This window comes from Idiotropiscis lumnitzeri, chromosome 6 (genome assembly GCF_059441095.1).
Source record: "Idiotropiscis lumnitzeri isolate Australia: NSW breed Sydney's pygmy pipehorse chromosome 6, RoL_Ilum_1.0, whole genome shotgun sequence".
NCBI lineage: Eukaryota > Metazoa > Chordata > Actinopteri > Syngnathiformes > Syngnathidae > Idiotropiscis > Idiotropiscis lumnitzeri.
The window spans coordinates 20039233-20063922 of record NC_142396.1 but is presented as its reverse complement, the minus strand read 5'-3'; the positions used below and the strand labels follow the sequence as shown (position 1 = coordinate 20063922).

Below are 24690 nucleotides of genomic sequence, written 5' to 3'. Positions count from 1 at the left end.
CATGAAGGCAGACTGACTCAAAATAAAACAATTTATTAGCTTTATTTTGGAAAACCATGAGCAACACAATGATTTTCTGACATTTTACAGAATAAACCAGCAAGTGGATCATATCTGTTAGGCCAACCGAGAAGGCCTTGACCGTCCACCACTGCCTATGATGACAACAAATCCAAAATATTGCTTTTATACTTTGACAGGTTGAAGTGGACAAGAGTAGTAATGTACATGTTACGGCTGTGTTGAAGCCGTGGAGGTGAAAAGTGGACCCAAGAGCAAACGGAGTCAGAAGCGGCATGAATCAGGGGTTTATTGTGGAGAAGGTAGTTAAAGCTGGGGGTCCAGCGGAAGGCAGGTCAGGTGAGAGGACATGGCGAGGTCGATGCAGCTTCAGGGGGTCCGAGGTGATGACGCGGGGCTTGGGCAGACAGGCAGGAAGCACTCTAGACAGCACACGAGAGAAACAAGGAATTAAGTCAGTTGGCAGAAGTTCAACTTGAGCAAGATCACTTAAACCCAGGTGGGAGCCTGCGTACCACGATTGATGCAGGATAATCTGGCGCATGACTCCCGGCTGCACGGAGCTTTTATTTGGTGGTTGATTGCGAGTGACGAGCTGCAGGTGCGCCGGATCAGGAGGGTGACGAGAGGGATCCGCCCAAGACCTGTAGGGAGAAGCAGAGGCTCCAAAAAGCAACCCATAAACAGGACACCACAGTGCATTTGGATTTTGGTGGCTATTGGTCGATGTTTTAGACAAAGCAAGGAATTTTACAATTCTCGCCTCCCTGCTGTGACGCAGACAGCTGAGACGATTCTTATAGGGCCGTGAATTTTACTACTGGTGTAATTTTTTACAGGCATACCTATTATATAAGTACCAATGTTGAGTTGGATCAAGCTTCCCTTTAAGTGTCAAACATATAGGTATGTGACAAAACAGTGAAACGACTCACTGAATGCCATTTGCTAGCAGATTGTAGACATTATTTACTCAGAAAAAAGACTGAAATATGTTGCTCCTTTTTTAATTCAAACATTTTTCACCTGTTCTGCTAATCCTCCATTCTCGCTATATACTTTGCTCAATTCCCTTTAAACTACATTTGTAGTTGCGACATGAACTATATAGCTACTATTTTTCTATTTTTCCGAAATTTTGGGATGAGCCAAACGCATACTGGTTGAAGCTTGGCACTACAGGTTTTTGAGATTATGTGCTCTCAATCTGTACCGATATTCATCAAATTGAATAACTATAATGTTTCTGGTTATACAACAACAATTCCTGTGTATGCGGCCGTATGACACGCTATTTCTGAATGAAAAGTACCTCATAATATGTTTCATAACTCAGTATCAGTGCTTTTACGTGAGTAAACCTTGCAGCTTGTCCTCAGAAGCATCTTGCACTCTAGACACATTGGTGGCTTTGACATTAAAACAAAAATAAACTATGCACCTTGTGACCCAGATGCATCCAATTTGCCCTTGTGGTAGCGCATTCTTTCTTTCAAGTCTAAAATGCCAAACATTAAACAAAAAAAGGCACCGCTCTGTATATACCTCCATCCCCATTGGAATGGTTTACACGTTGAACCTGAAACTCATTCAGAGACATTTTTCCATACGGCTAAAATTAATGGGTAATAAATGATTGAATTATTGTAATACATTTTTGATTTATTTTTTTAAACATTTCAACAGAGGTGATGGCGCAATCATCCAGCTCTCAACTGACAAATTGAAAAGTATATTTTTGCTTGTCCAGGTGAACCTGTGTCCTCCTGCCAATAATGAAACCTACCAAGAGAGACTGCTCCGCCTAGAAGGTGACAAGGAATCCTTGGTTTTACAGGTGAACCATTTGCGTGTACGTGTGTGTGCATGCGTGCATGCACAAATTTCCTCGTAATTGTAAGTAACTCTAAAAACAAGAGTTCAGTTTTGTTTGTGTTGATGTCATCAATGTAAGCGTAAATGAGATTAGTCTGGAAGCGTTGGTGCCGCACTTGATAAGCATCTCAGTTGCTGGTTCTAAAGATAATCCAAATAAAACATGCCTGAACATCTTTGACCCATTCAAGTATGTACGGTACTTGCATTCACTGGCAACGGTTGCTGTAACAGCACAAGATGATCTCATCTACAGGCTCTTTCTACTTCACCTTAATACCTACTTCATGAAACTGACAATTACTATGTTCCCCCCTAAATTTACGTGTCTGCACTTCTCCTAAGGGTCTTTAATCCTGTGTCAGTGAGTTTGTTTTGCTCCCCCTGTGAATGAATCATCTTGGCTTACACTGGAGGCATTTGGATTTTTTGCGAAATTCGATCTTTTTATGTACTCGTTCAATTACATAAACAAGGGTGATTTCTAATGTGAATGTAACGTGCCCGTAATTCGACACTCATGGATATAAAGCCCGATATTGAGTGGCATACCCCCCCCCCCCAAAAAAAAAAACAACGTCATGTGGAAGTAAATATTGCGCCGCGTGCAGAGGCTCATTTTGTCATTCCATATCGCCAGAGTAGCGAGGAGGTAGAAATATTTTGAAGATAATGAGGCAACGCTCCCCAATCACCTCATATAATGGAAACGTCTTCTAAAGATGACGTCACGTCATTGTCACGCATCATACATTGAACCATTTGCAGGGCTGAATTAGTACTCATGCAAATGTTCAGTTTATGCTTCATGTTGCAAGTGTGATTAATTTCGAATCAAATGTAAAAACAACAACAGTAACGCAAGACAACTTGGCAGATTCACGGATGACGTCAGTAGTCTCCTGCCTGGAGGGAATGCAGATACTGAATTTTGATGTCCTGTAGGTCAAATCAGTACAGATGAGCGCTCATACTGCAGACGCATCACTTAAATATCTGATTCATATCCTAATTACAAAAAAATCACGGCTCAGATTTGAAAAAGTTGGAATTGTACTGTTCACGCTGCAAGAAAGAAATCTGAAATATGTCCCATTTGGACATAAAAATATGAATTGAGCTGCAGTGTGAAACTATCCATAGTTCATTTACTGTCTGTGCACTAACCATTCACAAAAGTGAAACTAAAAAATGGAATTGTTTTGTTGTGTTTACGGTTGCTGGTACCCAAGGTTAACAGAGAGAGGAGTTTCCAGAGAGGAAATTGTCTGTATCCAATTTGGCCCTTTGACTGTTCTCAGTTCAGCTTTCACCTGCCTCTTTTTCATCCCTATTTGTTTGTGTTTGTGCAATTGTGTTGGCACTTCTAAACACAAAGTTCTCACTAAAGGACTTTCCTGTCTCTTAGAGGGCAAAATTTCTCTTAATTTCTGCTGTCTCCTTCACTTTTCTTTGTTATGTTTAGCACTAACAATGTTTCATTTCTGACATTGGCAGCAAATTGTTTTAAAGAAAAAAAACAAAAAAGTGAGATTTTACATGTACTGTACATGGAGCTTCGCTTTAACGAGAGTGCTTTAGGTTCGAAAATGGCTGCGGGGGTGAACATAATGGGAGTTGAAGTGATGCTGAATCAGCTACTGTCAGAGAAATTCTCCATAATTTTGTTGGAAAGAGTGTGTTTCTGTCTGAGTATATGTCTGTACTTTGTAGGGTTGGCAGGAGGTGAGTGTCATGTCAAGAGGATTATTGTAAATGTCTAGCCCAGATTCCTGGCTGACAGACTTGCTGAGTAATTGAACGGTGTTGTTAAGTTGAGGAATGTCATGTGTGATGTTTGCTTATTTGTTGACTGATGAAACACAAGGAGTGAATTCTGTTGCGTTGGCTGTATGAAGACATGATCTGTTCATTCACTAACCGTGTGTGCATGTAGTAATGAGTGTGTCAACCACTAGGTAAGTGTTCTGACTGACCAAGTGGAGGCCCAAGGGGAGAAGATCAGAGATCTAGAAAGCTCCCTTGAGGAACACAGACGGAAACTAGCCTCCACTGAGGAGATGCTGAAACAGGTAACACTCACACTGGAAATCTGCTACATCTGAAAACTTTTTTGGGTGGATACAAAGCTATGAATGACTATATTTACAATTGCAGAATAAGATCCTTTAAGATTTTAATAAATTATTGAGGAGTCATTAAGCCATAATAAATATCGGCCTAACATTCATAAACAATAAATTGTCAAATTATTTGTAATTTATTGGCAGTTTCAATAATAGAAGAGTTCAAGATTTTTGATTTGTTCCATTTTGTCTTTCCATGGATACAAATGTTATTTTTGACCTCAGCATTGAGGCAGACTTTTGAGCACAGCCAACCTACGCTCAACAATACCACAACTGAGTGTACCAGTGAATGTATTCTCTGTCCAAACGTCTCAACAGACCCTTTGTCTTCTGTATTGTCTACAGTAAAAGCAAAACCCCACAGCTGGATAAATATTCCACTGAAGCATGTTTATGATCTGTATTTAGCAAGTTGTTATAACCCACATAATTAAACATAAAAAAGATTAAGCGATACCACTCCGACAGTTTCTTTTTTCTATTCGATTCACTTCAGATGAAGGGAAAAGTTTTTTCCTTCATAACACAATCTAGAGTTTTATTCAAGAGTACCTTGTTGTTGGAAATTCATGGTTTTATTGAACGACTTTGATGGCACCTCCAGTATGTATGACCGGCCACAGCATTATGAGTGCATACACCCTCTAATGATAACTAATGCAAGATGATCAGTATCTAAAGATATCGAAGTAAGTGTGTGCAACTGTTCGGCATCATAATGACGGCCAGGCAAAAATTTGCGACTCTCATGCAACTTTAGAGGTAATCCAAATATTAGACACAGCAGAGATCTCATTGTACTACTCATTATAATGTTTTGACATACATAATATATCGAGTAGGGATGTTCGCCGGTCTTAACTAAGAGGGAAAGAGACAGCATCGGGCGTGGGTTCAATCCCGGCTCCGGCCGTCCTGGGTGGAGTTTGCCTGTTCTCCCCGTGCCTGCGTGGGTTTCCTCCGGGTACTCCGGTATCCTCCCACATTCCAAAAACATGCATGGCAGGCCGATTGAACACTCTAAATTAAAGATAAAGATAAAGATAAAGATGTCCTTTATTAGTCCCACAATGGGGAAATTTGAAGTGTTACAGCAGCAAAGATATAGATCACACAGAGTCGGCGGCGTAATGTAGCCGTTAATGTGTAACATTAGCAGCAGACATTCATAAAAAGCATGCAAATATACACAGTATAAACGTATCTAGTGTAAGGAAACACTCCTAATGCCTGTCCATTATACAGAGGGGGAAACACTGTAATGATAAAATCTACTGAATGATTGAAAATACTGCAATGATAAAGATATTACACTGATAAAAGTACTGTAATGGTGAGAGTACTGAAATGACAGGAAAGTACTGCAATGATAGAAAATACTGCAATGATAAAAGTACTGTAATGGTAAAAGTACTGCAATGATAAAATATACTGCAATGATAAAAGTACTATAATGGTAGAAGTACTGCAACGATGGAAAAATACTGCAATGATGAATTATTGTAATAGTAAAAGTACCGCAATGATAGGAAATACCGTAATTATAAAAGTACTGCAATGATAAAAGTACTGTAATAGTGAACATCCTGCAGTGGTAGAAATACTACAGTGATAGAAGTATTGTAATAAGAATACTGTAATGGTAAACAAAATACATCATTGGTAGATGTTTAAGTACACCCTTGGCTGAAAGTAAAGTAGTAGTGTATATTGCATTCTAGGACTGCACAATTGCACTAATGCCCTCCCGTTTGTAGGCCTGACCCAATGTTCTTGTTAAAAAGTCTGACAGCAGTCGGCAGGAAGGCGCGGCGAAATCTCTCTTTGGTACAGCGAGGGTGTAAAAGTCTGTCACTGAAGGAGCTGTAAAGTGTTCTCAGAGTGTCATTGAATGGGTGGGCTGGTTTGTCCAGCATTGATGACAGTTTTGCCGTCATCCTTCTGCCCCCCACTGAGTCCACAGAGTCCAGGGAGCAGCCCAGGACAGAGCTGGCCCTCCTCACTAGTTTGTTCAGTCTCTTTTTGTCCCGGCCCGAGATGCCTCCTGCCCAGGAGACCACTCCATAGAAGATGACCGGTGAAAACCACCGAGTCATAGAAGTTCCTGAGGAGTGTTCCCCGAACGCCAAAGGACCTCAGCCGCCTGAGTAGGAAGAGTCTGCTCTGACCCTTCCTATAGAGAGCGTCTGTGTTGTCGCTCCAGTCCAGTTTATTGTTCAGATGAACACCCAGGTACTTGTAAGTTGAGACCCTCTCAACGTCTGTTCCCTGGATATTCACTGGTGCAGGTGGAGAGTGCCGACGCTTGCGGAAATCCACCACCAGCTCTTTGGATTTCCCAGCGTTGATTTGGAGGCGGTTCTGCTGACACCAGTCCACGAACCCCTGCGTAACCCCTCTGTACTCCCGATCGTCATCGTCAGTGATGAGGCCGACAATCGCAGAGTCATCAGCGAACTTCTGCAGGTGACAGGTTGTGGAATTGTATTTGTAGTCCGAGGTGTAGAGGGTGAACAGGAAGGGAGCCAGCACAGTTCCCTGCGGCGCTCCCGTGCTGCAGAGGAGCACGTCAGACACACAGTCCTGTGTTCTCACGTACTGTGGCCGGTTTGTGAGGTAGTTGTGAATCCATGTGATGAGGTGGTGGGCCACTCCCGCCTGCTCCAGCTTGTCTCCCAATAAGGCGGGCTGGATGGTGTTGAAAGCACTTGAGAAATCAAAGAACATGATCCTCACCGTGCCCCCCGCCTTCTCCAGGTGGAAGAGTGAAGTGTGGAGCAGGTAGATGATGGCATCATCCACACTGATGCCAGGCTGGTATGCAAACTGGAGTGGGTCCATTGAGGAGCTGACCAGGGGGCGCAGATGGACGAGGACCAGTCTCTCCAGGGTCTTCATCAGATGAGACGTCAGCGCCACTGGTCTGAAGTTGTTGAGCTCCTTCGGATGGGGTGTCTTTGGAACCGGAACCAGGCAGGATGTTTTCCACAGCTGGGGGACTCTGCCCAGCTTCAAGCTCAGGTTGAACATGTGCTGGACGATTCCACACAGCTGGTCTGCGCAGGATTTGAGGAGCTGGGAGCTGATCCCATCTGGGCCTGCCGCCTTCCTCGCCTTCATCTTCCTCAGCTGGTTCTTCACCTGAGATGTTGTGAGGAACAAGGCTGAGCAGGAGGAAGTGGTGGTTGTCTGATGAGGCTGGGAACTGGAGCCTGTGGAGAGAGAGAGGGGCGAGAGAGGGGGAGAGAGGGTCTTGTTCGCAGTGGCAGGAGGGGTGGGTGGGGGCTGCATCAGGGAAGCCTGAGCGGGGTCAGACATTTGATCAAACCTATTGAAAAATAGGTTCAACTCATTTGCCCACTGAAGCCCCCCCTAGGTTTGAGTTGTTCGTCTCTGTGTCCCCCGCCTCCTGCCTGAAGATAGCCGGGATAGGCTCCAGCCGGGATAGGCTCCAGCACCTCGCGACCCTAGTGAGGAGAGCGGTACAGAAAATGGATGGATGGATGGATGGATATATATATATATTGTTGGTTGGCTGGAACACACCAAATACTATAAAGAGCTGGTCCCCAACACCCCAAAACTAACTAAATAAACACATTTGACAAATGGTTGCCCGTCTGCAAAATATTAGTCCAGAAACCGGTCGCAGGTGGAAATAAGGCTGGGCGCCATTGCTATAGAGCGTGCACGGTCAAAAATGTGCACGTAGTATATTAATAATAATAATAGTAATCGTGAAAGTGCCTAATAATCTAATAATTCCTCTAACTAAGCATTATTTTTATGAAATTAAATGTGGCAATATTTTCTCCAAAAATGAACTCTTTTCTCTTTAACTTTTGTTTTGTTTTCATTTTTTCAAACCACAAATCCTAAAACTCACCCACCAGCAAATTTTAATCAAACAAGCCTATGTGTCCCTATGCATATATTTGATGTTGATTTCAGAGAGGTTTTTGAGGTCTTTTCATTTTTTGTTTTTAAGTTTGACCTATAAAAAAAGCTTGCACAATGAGTATTTTACCACGTGTTGCAATTTAATTTATAGCTATGACATTTGATTTATTCCTCTTATTATTATTAGCAGTATTAGTAGTAGTAGTAGTAGTAGCCACCGGCAATGTCAAACCACACATTTCAAACAATATAGCTCCACCTGCCACTACCAGAGCACTCCGAAACAATCTTCCACGAGTTGTGTTTGTTGAGTTTAGAGGTTTCATTGGATTTAGTTGCATTAAGCCACAGCTGTTGTCCTGCTTAGCTGTGCTGTTGGGGAGTAACATATTTGTATTTGACAGATAATGAGTGCTGATATAATACTGACCAACTAATGTGAGCTGTTTTCAAAGTGAAATGAAGGAAATATTCTTTTGTCATTCTGTGTCATCATTTTTTCGAGTGAATGCTCAAATCAATGGATGCTGTGATCTTTTATGTTTAAGAACTTGTGAACAAATATTTTTTTGGGCTGGATCTATAAATGCTTGTTGCATGGTTGTCCTCGTTGCGGCATAGCGAATATCTGGCAGCCATGACCACAGCTATCTTATAAATGATCTCTTAAGACTGCTGCTCATCCTGCTGTAATTGAGACTGGTGTTAAATTGCAAACTAACAGCCAGCTGTCATTACTACGAAAATACTATGTGTATGTTCGTGCGTGTGTGCGTGTTGCTCAGGCGCTGTGATAAAATGCAGCTGCTGTGTTTCATGTAGACATCTGCATGAATTTGAAATTTGGTTAGCACGATGGCCTCGCAGTTCAGCGGTGCAGGGCTTGATTCCTGTTCCAGCCTTCCTGTGTGGAGTTTGCATGTTCTCCCTGCGCCTGCGTGGGTATTCTCCAAGCGCGGATGGTTGTTTGTCTTTGTGTGCCCTGCGAGTGGCTGGCAACCAGTTTAGGGTGTATGTACCCCACCTACTGCTCGAAGACAGCTGGAATAGGCTCTAGCACCCCCCGCGACCTTAGTGAGGACAAGCGGTTCCGGTAATGCATAGCTAGACAGAGAACGTTTGTTTTGCGCTCCCATTAAGGTTAGGTAAGCCATGAGTGAGATGGAGTGGTAAGGTAACATGTGGCCAAGAATGGCACAGTCGGAAACACATTTTGGCATTCACGCTGCATGCAAATGTGACCCAGATCAGAAATTTGCCGTTATGCGACCTGTATCTTTTTCTAATTTATTTTTTATTATTATTGTCTGAACGGCTCAATTATGATTGTTTTTTTTTTGTTTTTTTTTTTTTTGTGACCTGGGTCATTTTCATATGTAATCTTAGATCAGATACTTATCCGATTTTTTGGAAAAATGCAACCTCTGTCTGAAGGGCCAGGTCGGATACATTATCCCACCTATACATCATCCAAAGCCCAAAATTGCGCTCCTCGCGGTCGGGAGACAGTGCTTTGGGGAAGTTATTTTGAGTAACAGCATTGACTTTTATTTGACTTTGATTTAATTCCACTGAAGCATAAAGTGGACATTTATGGTGATCGTAGTATTCAGCCACACAGATGGTTGGTTCTTTTATTACGCGCAGCAATGGAGTGACGTTATCTTTTGTAGCCGTCTGCGGAGATGGAAAAGCCTCGCCTTATTACTCCAAAATGTTTACAACCTCCTCTCACATTGCTCCTCTGCAGATCATGAAATGCTAAAAGGATGAGCCCCGTTCGTTGACTTCGTCTCTTGCGGGTCACTTTGGGGATGCAGTTGGTTCACAAATCAAAAGAACTGAGGTCGCATTTAACACATAATGTGAATGCTAACACACAAAAGAAAATCAGATTTCAACTATAAATCTTAAGTGACTGTTAAGACCTGCAGCGTGAACATAGCCTCTGTATCTAGTCTCGTATTCGCCAAAACAGCGCAAAATATTATGTACAGATTCAAACGTATATTAGGTCAATTCTGGAAATTACTGCCAATGATTGTTTTTTTTAACTCGTTCTTGAGACATCCATACGCTTTGCATTCTATCATGATAGCTTTTTCATAGACCAGAATCCTGTGCAATCAGTCACTGCCTGCGGCAGCCAATGGCGGTCCACGCTCGCCTTTCGACGACGCTCCGTCACGGCTCTGCTCCCAGAAGCCAAGAAAGAGCAAATATGTCTGCGCGCGTTAGCATCTTGGACAGAAAGGTCCTGCGAGTTATTATAAGCTAGCTTTAATACAAGCAGTATAACCAAAACACATTTGGATTCTTTTTTTCTTGATAAAACATATACTTTATTTATTTATTTATTTAAATATATTTCCTTTTGACCACCACAGATACACACTGACTACCTCATTTGAGCCAACCAAGCTTAAATGTCCCTCTTACCCTTTCATCTGAAATGTTCCTTTGTTCGTTTGCGCTGTCAGTCTTTCAATAAAACAGCTATTTACAAAGATCTCTGCAAAGCATGCTGGTAAGTGTTCAGTTTCACCATTGCTACAGTATAAATGTTTTTCTGATGATATGGTTGCCTCCAAGTGTCAGCTCTGGTATTAGTGATGTATCCATGGTGTACCGCTCCTGTTTCTGCTGTGGTAAGCTCCTTATGCTTGCACCGCTGCACTGGTTAAGTTCTTTGATAGCTTGTTATAATCAGAAGTGTAGCGAGAAAGTCTGGGAGATTGTTCCATAGAAAAAAAAATTCCCTCTCCTCCCACTGGGCAAATTGTATTACTGATTTTCATTGTGGGAAAGCCCCTGGCAGTCAAGGCCTGTCTGCTCTTTTAATGCAAAATGTAAGTAAAGAAGAGTTTAAAATTCTTGAAGACCTGCTACAAGTATCTGGACAAGGGAAAGGGGAGGAAACCGCTAGTAAATATCTCAGGTGGCGCTTGAGTTATTGTAATTTTACTACATAATATATGCTGAAATGAACTTATTAACTTCTGACTGTGTTACTTTAATTCAAGCAGCTATTAAGTATTTTTCTCAAGATAAATGTTGAATGGGGCGGCACGGTGGCCGACTGGTTAGCACGATGGCCTCAGAGTGAGAGACAGCATCGGTCGTGGGTTCAATCCCGGCTCCGGCCATCCTGTGTGGAGTTTGCATGTTCTCCCCGTGCCTTCGTGGGTTTCCTCCGGGTGCGCCAGTTTCCTCCCACATTCCAAAAACATGCATGGCATGCCGATTGAACACTCTAAATTGCCCCTAGGTATGAGTGTGAGCGCGGATGGTTGTTCGTCTCTGTGTGCCCTGCAATTGGCTGGCAACCAGTTCAGGGTGTCCCCCGCCTACTGCCCGAATATTGCTGGGGTAGGCTCCAGCACCCCCGCGACCCTAGTGAGGAGAAGCGGTACAGATGATGGATGGATGGATAAATATTGAATGTTACAAAGCTTAAAAACAAACCACAACATAGTATATTTCCAATGCTATTAGATGATGATCAATGTTTCATGTCGGAGTCAAACAGCGTTACTGTATCCTGATGAACAATGAATGTGAAGTTCCTGTTCTGGCCATTTTTAATCACAATTCGGTACACGTTAAAACACATTTCCCATGGGAAATACATGTCATTTAGATTTATAGGCTTTACAGGCAGTCTTTTGATTAAAATGTTATCATTCAATTCATAGTGCTCAAAAATGTTAACTGCTGTGAGTAATAAGACAGTAGACCTATCATACTCATTGTGCATTGTACTTTGTGCATTATTGTTTTGAAACCATACAATTTATTTCTGAAAGAATTGGAAAATTAAGGCCAATTCCTTAAAGTCAACATGCATTTAAATCTGCACCTGCCACACAATTTGGAGTGTAGCATAGCATGGATTGGAAAACAGCAGCAAATCTTTTGTTGTCATGATGCTTGTCGTTGTAAATTTTGCTGGTCCGTCATTCACCAGCGACTGGGCCACCTGTCCATTATCTTCAATCAGTCCTTATTTCCCGCTCGTCATTCAGTCAGTTATTTTGACCGAACTTCATTCGTCGCTAAATTTCAGTTCATTACCACTACTTTAGCACAGTCAGATCTTCCTCTTATTCTTCTTGTTCTTCTTCAGTAGTCGATACATCAAAGATAATAAAAGTCCATTACGTGACGTGATGTGCTCTTTTTTTTTTAATCCACGCAAATAAGAGTGGCAACCGAACTCACGTTGGCCGCACACAAGTCAGGAGGATGTACCACAACACCATCAGTTTCACAATTATTTATAATTTTCAGAGCCCTTATGTTACTAGAGTCATATATTCACCCCCGCAAACAAACACGAGACACACGGCGCATGTTTCTTACAGTCATCAGTGAAATGGGAGTTTGTTAGTGACTGACTGAGAAGGTACATCGGTACCAATCTGGTTTGTGACAATGTCAGTGACGGACAAAAACTTGTTTTTGTTGGTGCCTAGGCCATCAGGTTTTCCATCATTCGTCAGCAATACAGATGTCCGTCACTGACGGATTGATGGACCTTCCATCAGACCTACGCAATGGCTCCAATTCAGGGGTGCACAAGTGCAGTACTCGAAAGCCCCTCTCCAGCCTGTTTTGGTGTGTCCCTCCTGCAAACTGGTCATCGTTATCAGGCTTCCGCAGCGCGTGCTGATGAGCTGAACATTTGAATTAGGCGTTTTGGAGGAGGGAAACATCTAAAACAGGCTGGGTAGGTGCTCTCGAGGATCGGACTTGGGCACTCCTGGTCTCATTGATTTTGCATCTCATCTCAACTTCACAATTTCTAGTTTTTCTCAAAAACAGCTCTCTGATTTTTACGTTGATTACACCCGTTAACAAGTAGGAATGGAGTTTTCACGGGCGTAACCGAAATCTGAAATAGAGCATAGCCATTAAGGTCAGTGTTTCGATCATCAATGCAATGGGAAACAAAACAGTCAGTCACATGTGGCTTTTCACTTCTATGGCACTTTTTTACTTCTCATTCACCTACTGTTGACGCAGCATCAAGAGCAACTGAAAGTTCACTCAGTATGGCAAAAGGACAGAGAGCCAAACCCACGACCTTTGTGTTGGGAGACGGCCTCTCTTCCAGCTGAGCCATGCCCCAAAACGTTTGCTCAAATGACAAACAGGTGGTTTATAACAAAATGTTGATAATCTTCTCGGTGCATCAAATCCTGATGTTTTGTCAATACTTGGAAATAAACGCTTAAATGATGTATGTAAATCTCTTGTCTCATAATGTACTATTCGGTCCATCCTGAGGTGCCTGGACAATTGTGCAAAAGAGAGGTAGCATATCAGAGGTCAGTTATGCCTGGCAACCTGTGCTGGGGTCTGATTTAACGGGCAGTTGCCTAAGCATTTTATTGTAAACTTTGTCAGACTTGCCACGTAAGCAAGTCAGTCCTGCCCACAGCAGTAGGACTATTCAATGACAGAAAATGTTACAGCGCGCGCGCGCATGCCCACCCACCTACATTTCTGTTTATAAAAAACATTTTTCTCCTCTCATCTGTTTCGTTTTGATAATGGTTGTTCTTTTAATGCTCTTGTATATGTGGCAGTACAAAACCCAGTCTCATTTCACCCAATCTCCAAGGCAGTGCCGCGTGGTCTGTTGCCTCAACTGTGAGCAGGATTTCACACTGCTTAGGTTTTGGCTGGCATCATCATAATATGCTGTTTCCGCCGTGTTGTTTTCGTCACGACAGTCTTTCAGACTGAAACTGACAATGCGCTTTTGGACCATTTTTGGCTCGAAATCTTGGGTAGCCAAATTCTTGTAACCAATAGTAAAAAGCTTTGTTAGACTCGTGAGAAAACAGTGGCTGGAATTTTTCGTTTGTCTAAAATACTTCCTTCTCAAGCAGCTGGAGCCGAGTCTTGAACAAAATCATCCTTGGCCATTTAAATTTGATTTTAAAAAGAGGAATTAGTACTTGTTTGGAAGAGGAAATGAAAGCAGCACTCGTGGTTAGCAAGTGTGAAGAGAAGACAAACCATCATCAATTTTAGTTTTTACGCACTTTTGGTTTTTTTTCTGCCATACCACAGAGGCATTGAGTTTTATTAATAGAGCCCTTGACTTGCCTGTGTGTGAGAGTGTGTATATTTAGCTTCATTGGGTCTGCGTCCCCAGTCTAGCCTGATCTGTCAGCGTGGGAAGAACACTGAACCCGGGAAAGGACACTAAATTCTCTTCGATGTGGTATATTGTGTTTGGACATTTACTCTTTTCGCTTTTCTTTTACGGTTATCTTATTGATTCCATGTTTTTGTTTTTCTCAGGAGTTAGTGAGCAGGACATCTCTGGAAACTCAGAAGTTAGAGCTGATGGATGAGGTTTCATATCTGAAACTAAAGTTGGTTAGCATTGAGGAAACACAAAGCACACATCTACAAGAACCAATGGACACGAACCAGAATAAAGCAGAGGTAGGGAAAATTCCCAAGATTTGTTTGTGTGTAGGTGTGTGTGTGTGGGGCGGGGGGTGTGCGGGGGTGTGTGTGTGCGTGTGAGTGTGTTTTCTCCACTTAAATCAAATATGCCATATCATGTTGCTGTAAATGTAACAAAATAATCTGAATATTATACGATGAAGCGGTACAAGATAATGGCATTGAATGTAAGTCACAGCATTTCGATCCTGCTTAGGGTAACTTGCGTTCCAACTTAATGCTCCATACTGTATTTATATACACGTTCATATCATTCCTGTTTTTTTCCATTTTCGGAGTGAACCCGCTGTTTTTATTCTGCGGTGGACTAAAAACTTTCTGCAGCACACCAGAAGTCTTAATGGGCGCCATATGGCTTTGATCTATTAGAGCGCTTGCCACAAATTCCGCTTAACTCATGTTTCCTTGGAGTCAACTGTTGTATGATGACAGATAAACCCTGTTGCTAATTTGGCGTAAAAAAAAACCATGTTAATCTCCGCCCTAAAAAAAATGCTCATGAAATGTCCTCAGCCTTTTTATCTTTAGAATGCACTTCCTGAAAATCCCCAAAGTATGGTTGTACCAATCTGAAACATAATGCCCCTCATCTCATTTGCATAATGTTCTCCCTTAGTCATGGTTGGCGTTAGCCTCCATTCACCTGATGAATGGTTGTCCCAAACACACATTTATAGGAAGCCAAATGCGTCAGCCAAATTCTGAACGCACAAGCAGTGAGCCGGTGGCCCCCACCCTGCTGTACTCCCCCATTCATAGGCCCTGTCATCACAGTCAAAGGTAACAATAAAAGGTCTGTGGACGCATGGTTTAGTGTTGGCGCTCTGAAACCAGCTCAATCAACCAGCTTCTACAGACATTCAGCTGTACTCTTCAGCAATGTTTGGCCCTAGTCATCAATCCTACATTTTTTTTAACTCAAGATTGTTCACAGGTAATTAAAGATTTGAAATATTTTTGGAGCAGAATACAGTTAACTGGACATAATCTAATCTACTGTACTACCCCAATAAGAGGTTTGCATTGGTGGGAAGTCAAGGCCTTCAAAGCCTTTTCTGCTGGCCTAACATAATCAAGAAATCATAATCATATTCTCCACATTGATGTCATATTATATCCTAGTGTTGAATTTTTAGGTTAGAGGTTATCCAATCAGAATTCAGCTAGCTCGTGTTGCCAGGCAGATTTCATCATTCTGTGTGCGGGCGTTTATTCTGTGTGAGCTTTTACAGTTGAAAGACAGTTGCGATAGCCAATCAGATCACGTGTTTGTGACCAAAGGCCTTCTCGCTGGCCTTACGTTGTAGTTGATGAACGCGTCTTGTGATTGGATACTCACTCGTGAGGTGGCAGCGCTATGCAGAATCAACACACCGAAAGTCGGAACTGGCAAGCATTTGAAAATCTAAAATACATTTTTGCTTTTTTTTAAACCACGATGGCCAAAGGAGGGAAAAGTGTAGATTTAATTGCAGATACACTTGAGAGGCCATTTTCAAAATGAACCTTTCAAGAGAAGCTCGGTAGTCCAACACGCAGTAATGTGTAAGTGTCTTTCTCTATATAATTTCTCCAGCTGTGTGTCATAAATGATGGTAATATGAGGGGGATTTATTCAAGTCAGACGAAGTAGAACTTTACTGAAGGCCTCGGTGTCAAATGCACGGCCCACCACTAGACGTTTGTGATGTCACTTTCTAAGGAAACACTACTGTCATGGGCATCAGCTGCTTATCCTCCCAGGTTTTAGCTGAAACTTTTGAATACTGTTTATCTTTTAAAATATACCAGTGACAATAGCAGTGCAGAGACATCCGCTGCTGTAAATCTTAAGAAGCATAAATTCTAGCGTAGTGTCCTTGTATGCCCTTTGTTTTTTTTTTGTTTTTCAGGAAATCTTGCACACCCTACACTTACAACCAATATGCAGGTCCCCTGTTGTCCCAAACGACTGTTTTCAAATTTGTGTGTTTTAGGCACCAAATTGTGAAGGCCAAAATGATCAGTTTTCAGTTTTTTAATGGCATTTTTCATTGTTCAAACTATTTCAAAGGATTTCAAACCAAAATTGTTCCAAAGTCAAGTTTCTTTGGAGTGAGCTACTCACGTCTAAATTTCTTACCGTCTTAAAAACCTTTCAACACCGACAATGTTGAGCAGGCGTGCTGGAGCCTATCCCAGCCCAGCTATCTTTGGGCAGTAGGCGGTGTATGTTGGTAAGAAGTTTTAAAATGTCAAATGCGCCTAATCCATGTAATTTGTATCGGAATCGATCTGATTGGAATACCACCAGTTGTTACGTTTGTATAATTTCTATAATACACCCCATTAGACAATAATATAATAAAGTCAGCTAATGGGTGTGATGGGAAAATCTGAAAAAGTTATTCCAGGTGAGCTAATAGTGTGCATACCACTGGATTGCCTGAAGCAATGGTCACTTGCACAAGAATGAATTTTGTGAACGATGACTTTGGTGGAGGTTTCCCATGCCCATCGATGCAGCGATCATATAGAGAATCACGCTTTTATGCTACACGTTTACCCTAGATTTTTCTCTAGATATGACACTCAATAAAAATTGATTTGACTTTTTGAAATCGTTGGTTCTTTTATCACAGACAGATTAGGTTGTCATTTACCTGATATGTTTCAGCGTCAGTCTTTGTCCTTCTTCAAAGTGTCACATGATGGTGTCTTGTGACTTGTCTTATACAAACATGCTCTCTATGACCTGGAGTAGCATCCTGAAGGGGACAAACACACAACGGAGGCCGTTCTGACTGGTGGGTCACGCCTTCATTGAACATCAACTGATAGACAAGTCACAAGACAGCATCATGTGACACTCTCAAGGCGAAAGACTGTCGCCAAAACATGTCAGGTAAATGGCAATCTGACTTCAAGCTGAATGTGCGTGAGATTGCGTGTGCGTCATGAGAAAAAGATTGACGCTCTAAATGGTCATGCTTTTTGTGTCAACTGTCTTTGATCGTCCAATTCTGTTGAGTCGTGACAAGAATTAAATAATGATTCAAATTAAATTATAGGTATAATATGGGTCTAGCGAGGGATGCATTTATAAAAGGTCATTTTTAATAAAACATGGTTCTTCACACCGGCAGTTTTAATATGCCATCTGTATATGACAAAAAGTGTTAATGTTTTTAAACTGCAAACTTCACCTTTTAAAAGCCACCACTCCATTAAAAACTAAAATGAATTTAGCTAAATGTATGTAAAAGTAAATTGTCTCTAATCCAGATGGAACTTGTTGCACTTCAATTGTCATTATAAAAAGAGTACATTTGATTGTATTAGCTACGGCCAATTAGAAAATGATAGTAGAGGTGGCCGACTGGTCCGCACGTCTGCTTCACAGTACAGAGTTGCAGTGTTTGATACCAACTTGTTTTATGCGTTATGTAACACACAAATTCTGACTAACATGTGCCTTAACCAATACTGTTTAGCTGTTTCGCTTGTCATGTGTGGTGTTTCCTCATCATGACAACCAGCTGCTTTTCCACTCTGCCACAAAGCCCCACTTGTAGTGTGGATGTGTGTGAAACGTTAAAACATCACATGGCATCCAGAGCCATTGCCAGAGGATTTGTCAAATTTGCGTTGCCGACTACGTGGCCACCAAATAATGAAGTGGTGAACAATATGGGGGTTGTGCAGTATTATTAAACATCCCTTGAATGTGTGTACTTATTTATATCTATAGCATAAGTTTCACTTTGACGCCCACCTGTTTGATCATTCTGCAAAATGAAACAATTGCTCATCATACACTCATTCGGGAATTGCAAACATATAAACTTAACTCTGATCGCAACTATCAGTTTGTACTTGAACATTTTGGCTTTTTGCACATTCGATATTACGTTGACTTAATCTATTGATACATTTTCTAATTGAACAATGAACATACTGGTCACCAGCGACGGGCTGTGAATTTCTCACCTAGGGTTTCAGAGAAGTCCTACTTAGTCCGACTTGAATAAATACCCCTCATAATACTATCATTTATGACAGCACGGCTGGACAAATAATATAGAGACAGACACTAAACTTGGACCACTCGTGAAAGAGCTTCTGTTGAAAGGTAAATCCACACTTTTCCCTCATTTGTCCAATGTGGGTTAAAAAAGCAAGAATATATTTTAGATTTCCGAACAGTCGCCAGTTACGACTTTCTGGTGTGTTGATTCCACATAGCGCTCTCCCTCACAAGTGAGTACCCAATCTCCTGACGCGTTCATCACGTTCAACATAAGGCCTGCAAGCAGGCTCACTGGAACCAACTCGAAATCTGATTGGCTATCGCAATTGTCTATCAACTGTGAGCCCCTTCACTGACACAGCACAGACACCCATACAGTTGTATCTGAAGGCCCAAGACGAATTGTCTGTGCCCCTACTACGATGAAATCTGCCTGGCAACAAGCTTGCTGAATTCTGATTGTGAGTGTGTGATTGGTCACATTCACACATTCACTAAAAGGCAGCTGCTATTCTTTCACTGAGTAAACTGGTTACATGCTTTCTAAGCTTAGAGGTTCCAAACGCAGAAATAAGTAGCATGTAACAATGCTAATGAAGCCTTTCTGACATGCATTTGACATTTGAAAAAGCATGCTTCACGTGTCAATAGAAAAAGAAACAAGAGGGCATTGGAGATGGTGTCGCAGCTTCATTTTCTGTCCTGCAATTGTCTCGCGCAATAGATTCTCTTGGTATTATATAAGGATTCTATTTGTGATTTTGAACACATCATTGAAGCATCCTTAAATGACTTATTGAAACAACATTATCCAGAAGTTGAAGTTTTCTTACATTCTCTTGCATTTTATGTTTGTGGAACGTACCCTATACCATGCACCACTTTATTACTTTTTCCTCTTGAAACTAATCTTTGAAATTATTATTTCTCAGCTATGGTTTCCAGGTAATGCCCTCACTCACAGTCTAGCATATCAAACATAAAATCACACTATTGGAGAAATACTTGATAATTCCAAAGTTGCTTCTGTAACTTCGGTCCTTGAATCCCCAATGACCGCCAGGGCATCTGTCACACGGAATCAATGTGTTCATGCGAGAAGATTCCGTAGGAAACAAACCTCTGGTGACACCAGAATTTATCCCCGTCGAGGGTCATTCTGGGGTCACAATTGACTAATTTAGTAAGGTCATTATTCTGCCACTATTCAGTGCTTTAAGCACCGCCCATGGCAGTCAGAAGAAATGAAATTGAACTTGTTTTCGCACTTCAAAGAAACTTGTATAGCATTCAGTTATGCAACAAACCTGTTACAATTTTTATGATACATTGTCACAGTGTTGTTTTTACATCTCGAAGTTTGTTTTTCTTGTCTTTCTTGACACATTTCCATGGTTTGCTCGGGTAGCAAAAAAATCCAATATTCACGTTTTATGGCCGTGCGACTGACTGCTTCATTTGTATTTTTCCTCATCGCGACAATTTCCTGCTCTACCACCACACTTAACTTGTCTGCCACGGTTCATGTGCTGCCCCCCTCCCAGTGTGTGGTAAATCTCATCAGTGAGCTCCAGGAACAGATGTGCAGGTTTCAGGAGGAAATCAGCACTCGCATTCAGGAGAAGCGAGCCCTGGAAGATGGCGACGGCCAGTGTGGAGAGCCACGTGCCGACCAAGCTCGGGGTCACAGCCCTGTGGTCATGCTAAGCGGCACAAACCTGAGCCTATGCTGCTCCGATGCTTGCAAGCACAACGGAGGACTGACTGCAAATGTAGGGAGACTTCATGGATGACTGTGTCTTAGCCCCAGCTGCACCCTGCAAATCTCCTTCCATCTTCGCCTCTCCCCCTTTAACCAGTCCACACCGCACCTGGTATTTAAACATGTCCAGAAAATCAAACTAACAACTTTAGTCAGTATGTGTGCAGTGTTCATTTGTGTAGTATTTTTGGGGTTGAGATGTGCTCTGGTTCTTGCAGCAATTCCACATGTTTCCATTCCATTCTTTGAGGTGATGGCAAATGGCCATAGCAACTCCAAATTGTATCACTAACTAATCACGTATTATACGCATTTGTGTTTCAGGTCACCATCCCATATAAAATATCAACATATATTGATACCTTAATTTTTTTATGTATTAGTTGCATGACAGAATTTTCATATTAACCAGGTTCATTGGGAAGGTGCTTGTCCAACACAAAGATTGCCAAATTAATATATTTTGATCTATAAATAGCATGGTCGACGCGTAAATTAGACATTGCCCTTGGTGTTTAAGCTGTGCAGCATCTTCATCTTCATACCTGTGACCACTTGTAGGGTTCAAACTTCCCCCTCTTCCTGATAACTGCACGTGTTGGTGGCTCTTTCCGGGAGATCACGGTTCCTATATTAACCACTGTTTCTGGCTGGGGAGACCTCCACAATTGCATTGAGTGTAAACCTGCTGTTCGGTTTCCCTACCATCTTGGCATGTGAACCATTTGGCAAGAAATTTACCCATCTAATTTGACTGTTTTTTACCCCTCTTGCAATCATTTTGTAGGTGAAAGGCCCTATTACATTTTTTTACTAAAAGTGTTTACTTTCTATGTTTTCACTGCAGGATCTATTGCAAGAAGTAAAGCAGCTTAAGAATAAAGTGGAGGAGCTGGAGGGGGAGAAGGGACAGTACGAGAGGCAACTTCGAGTCACCAAGGTACAGTACTAAAGACTGTATCAATGCTTTAATTGTGTTTGAAACTACAACGCAACCAGTTATTAAAGGAGAATTCAAGTCAAAAGTGTTCTTTACAATAATATGTTCCGTGCTCCCCCACTATCAAAACACAATATTTTGATTAAAGTTGCGCTTGTGAAATATTTTTTCATTTTTTAAACCCCAAAATGTTTTACATGTTCTTTGTACATCAACGTAAACATATATGTGAATAAAAAATAAGCTAAATTGATTACATTTAGAATTATGAGACCTATTTATTTTTTATTATTGTTTCATTTTCATTTTTTATGATTGAACTTCAAATGTACAAAACATTGGCGTTGTACATTGTTAACGTAAGACAAAAGGTAACAGGCAAGCCTCTCAACTATAACAAAACTATACAAAAGATAAATAAAATAAATTCATATGAATAACCATAAAAAAACGTACAAAATTAAATGAAAGAAGAAAAAAGGGGGCTCACTTGGGGCTTTCTCTACTAATCTATGTAATTTCACAGAATTTTATGTTGAGACCTATTATTGTGTAGATCTCAAAACTATACTTTGTTCTGCAAAATAGAGCAAATAACATCTAAATAACGTAACACGCAAATAATATCGAAGCCTTTTACTTGTCCTCGTCTTAGAGCACCTGTTAAATAAAATTTAAGAAAAGAGCATCTGCTCAAGTGCTAATGTAGCTGTCATCTTATTTTATATGTAGATTACTATTGATTGAAATACATTTCTGTTCATAGCTTTCATGGTTCTGGTCAAACTTTTGTTATGGCTCTCCACCCTAACGTGGTTCTAGACAAACGTTTGTCAAAAGTCAAGAGTACATCAAAGCACTTATGTTGGGTCTTTGACGACTCTGCATTTCGCTTTAGCAACTAGCCCCTCCTTGTTCTTCTCTGTGAAAACACTACTTGTAAGTGGGTTTGTTTATTTTTCACCACAGAGGAGAAAATATGCATCACATAGCTTGTTGCTGCTTCTGTGCACAGACTTACGTATAGTACAAATAAAGTCCACGCTGCTGTGGCGCAAGATAGCTTGTCGTCTAGCATTAAAGTAGCCACAAATACTTCCGGGAGTACAGGTGGCAGCCTTTTTTAGCTTGCGCGGCGCTCGTTAGTGTGACTGGTTTACTGTAATATGCCGCTGATTCGTGAGCGTGGGAGGAGCCTTTGAAAAGACCGCAGCTTTGACGATCTAAAAATCGCATCGTCTGAGTGGGATTAAAGAATGCATGGGCGGGTCATTCGGCGCATTCGTATTGCATCTATGATCATCATCTTTTGTAATGAGCTTTTAGAATTATAAGTTACGCCAACAAAAGTTAACTGCATGTGCAATCAGCCCCCTCCCACTTAACAAATGTTTTGAGTGCCGTTGCATCCTCTGTGCTCACATTGCTTCCTTCTCCCCCTTCTCTCTTCTTCCCTATCTACTATCTTTTCTATAAACCCCTCCATGCTGCCTGCTGTCACATTTTCTGCTCCACTATTCTCTCCATCTTGAAATCTCCCCCATCATTACCCTCTTCCTGTGTGTGTGTGTGGGCGCGTCTCTCTCTCCCTTCTAGCTCTCTATCTCTTACTCTCTCCATGTGTGTTACCAGTCGCTCATGACTCAGCTCTCCAGTCTCAAGCTGACTGTGGGGCACACACAGCTGGAGAAGCAACAGTGGGAAGAGCGATGGCGCAGCGCACAGGTGCCTCCTCTTCCTCTTTTTCCAGCTTTCGCTTTCCTGGCTCTTTGTCTCTCTTCTCATTTCGACCACACCCTTTGCTCTCGTATGCGCTTTTTCTAATCAATAAAAGGTTATCTTTGTTTATCGCTTTACCACATAAATCTTTTCAAACTGCTTTTTCATCGAGCTGTGGTAAGTAATTTTTATCGGTGGTACTTGGTGTACCAATTTTAAGAAACATTCCATGTTACGCAACCTTTTCTAACGTGATTGCCACGGGACAGGGACTTTCTGCGAAAAGAAGTGTAACCAGCATACAAATGGCATGGTTGTTCGAGCAAACCTGTTACACATGCTTGCTCATGAAGTAACACAGCAAACCCACAAGAGTACATTGTAAAGCCCACATACTCAGATATGAAGTGCTACATGTCCTGTGTGAAGGAAACATCCCACAATGTTCATTTAAAGATAGAGAGGAATGCAGAAGTTTTGGAGAGTGAGTTACAGAACCAGCGCGACTCTGCATCATTATACCAAATGTTTGCTGTGCAACAATAAGACGGAGGAGCTAGAGACTCTTTTATATGAAGCCAGAAAGTAGCTTCTATGTTTGATTGAGACGTGGCTTATGGGAAACGTCCTCGACTGCCTGACAATTCATGCGCAGCAGGACACCGCTGGGAGTGGAAAGCAGAGGGGAGGGCGCTTGATGCTCCTTGTCAACAACAAATGGTGTAACCCTAAGCACGGAATCATCAAAGAGCAAATTTACTTTTAGTGGTGTGCATAACATCATATTTCCTGCCAAGGGAGTTCATTGTGGTGACTTTAGAGACAGTTTAAGGTCAGACAAATACTGAGGTAATTGAAGCTAGAGATGAGGGAGGGTAAAAAAAATGAATCGTGCCTGAAATTAAATATTAAAATATTATGCAACATCAATTGATTAAAGTCCTTACGACTTGCATATCCATGGCTCTCAGTAGGGCTGGACGATAATTATATATCAATTTAATCATGTATCGCGATAGACACGTGATATCATTAGAAAATGTCTTGTTCAATCCAAAAAATTCAGAAAGCAAATCCGACCACGACATTGTGCGCACACACAGAAGAAGCTAAACCAACGATTTGACGTGGCATAGTGACGTGGAACAAGAGTGGCGAAACTTCAACCAAAGAAATGACCAGTCGACTCTTATATTAAATTTTTTTTACAAATTACAAAAGAATTTAAAACATTACAAAAGGAAAGCATTCATCATGAAACTTAAAAAAGACCTGAAATGTGGACTAGCATGTTCAACAACAACTGCAAGATCCATTTAGAAACGCTCAAATAAAATCTAACAAGCTACTTTCTATTGGCACATTTTCCTGATTGGAGGTCTCATTGTCTGCAGTGGACATGGCACCACAGCCTCTATTTTTTTCTTTTTGTTTTTAATTTTTTTGTCCGCACAGAGCAGATGATATGAGTTATTTTCTTTCTGCAATGAAAGCGTTCTAACAATTTTGCCAATGTGTGTATCCAAAGATGTGGAAGAGTGACTGACTTGATGAATTTGTTTCTGCTCATCTGCTCCCACAGGCCGAAATCTCAGACCTGCAGCAGCTCCTTGCCTCCAAAGATGCTGAGATTGAATGCCTGCAGACCCAACTTCTGGCCAGAGGCAGCACAGCCAATGACAACGCCGAGAGAGGTACATGCTGATGTCAGCCTGACTGTCATATCAGATCTACAGTGGAGGGAGAATGTTGTGAATGCGAATGTGTGTGTGTGTGTGCGTGGGTGGGGGTGGTGTGCGGGTGTGTGTGTGTGTGTGTGTGTGTGTATATGCACATCTGTCAACTTGAA

At 41.6% G+C, this 24690-nt stretch overlaps 1 protein-coding gene across 20 annotated transcripts in view; it reads left to right on the top strand.

The window, feature by feature from the left end:
* Positions 1–24690, top strand: part of ppfibp2b (PPFIA binding protein 2b) — a 67561-nt gene that overhangs the window by 22602 nt on the left and 20269 nt on the right. For 7 of the 20 annotated variants that reach the window (XM_088297777.1, XM_088297773.1, XM_088297771.1 and 4 more), the window contains 7 exons: positions 1772–1858; positions 3855–3968; positions 14241–14387; positions 19965–20192; positions 21030–21122; positions 22719–22847; positions 24424–24535. In XM_088297777.1, the coding sequence (XP_088153903.1) occupies positions 1772–1858; positions 3855–3968; positions 14241–14387; positions 19965–20192; positions 21030–21122; positions 22719–22847; positions 24424–24535 (910 nt within the window). Of the gene's footprint in view, positions 1–1771; positions 1859–3854; positions 3969–13698; positions 14161–14240; positions 14388–19964; positions 20193–21029; positions 21123–22718; positions 22848–24423; positions 24536–24690 lie in introns of those variants that run through there. The other 13 variants (XM_088297774.1, XM_088297787.1, XM_088297775.1 and 10 more) reach the window with 8 other exon arrangements.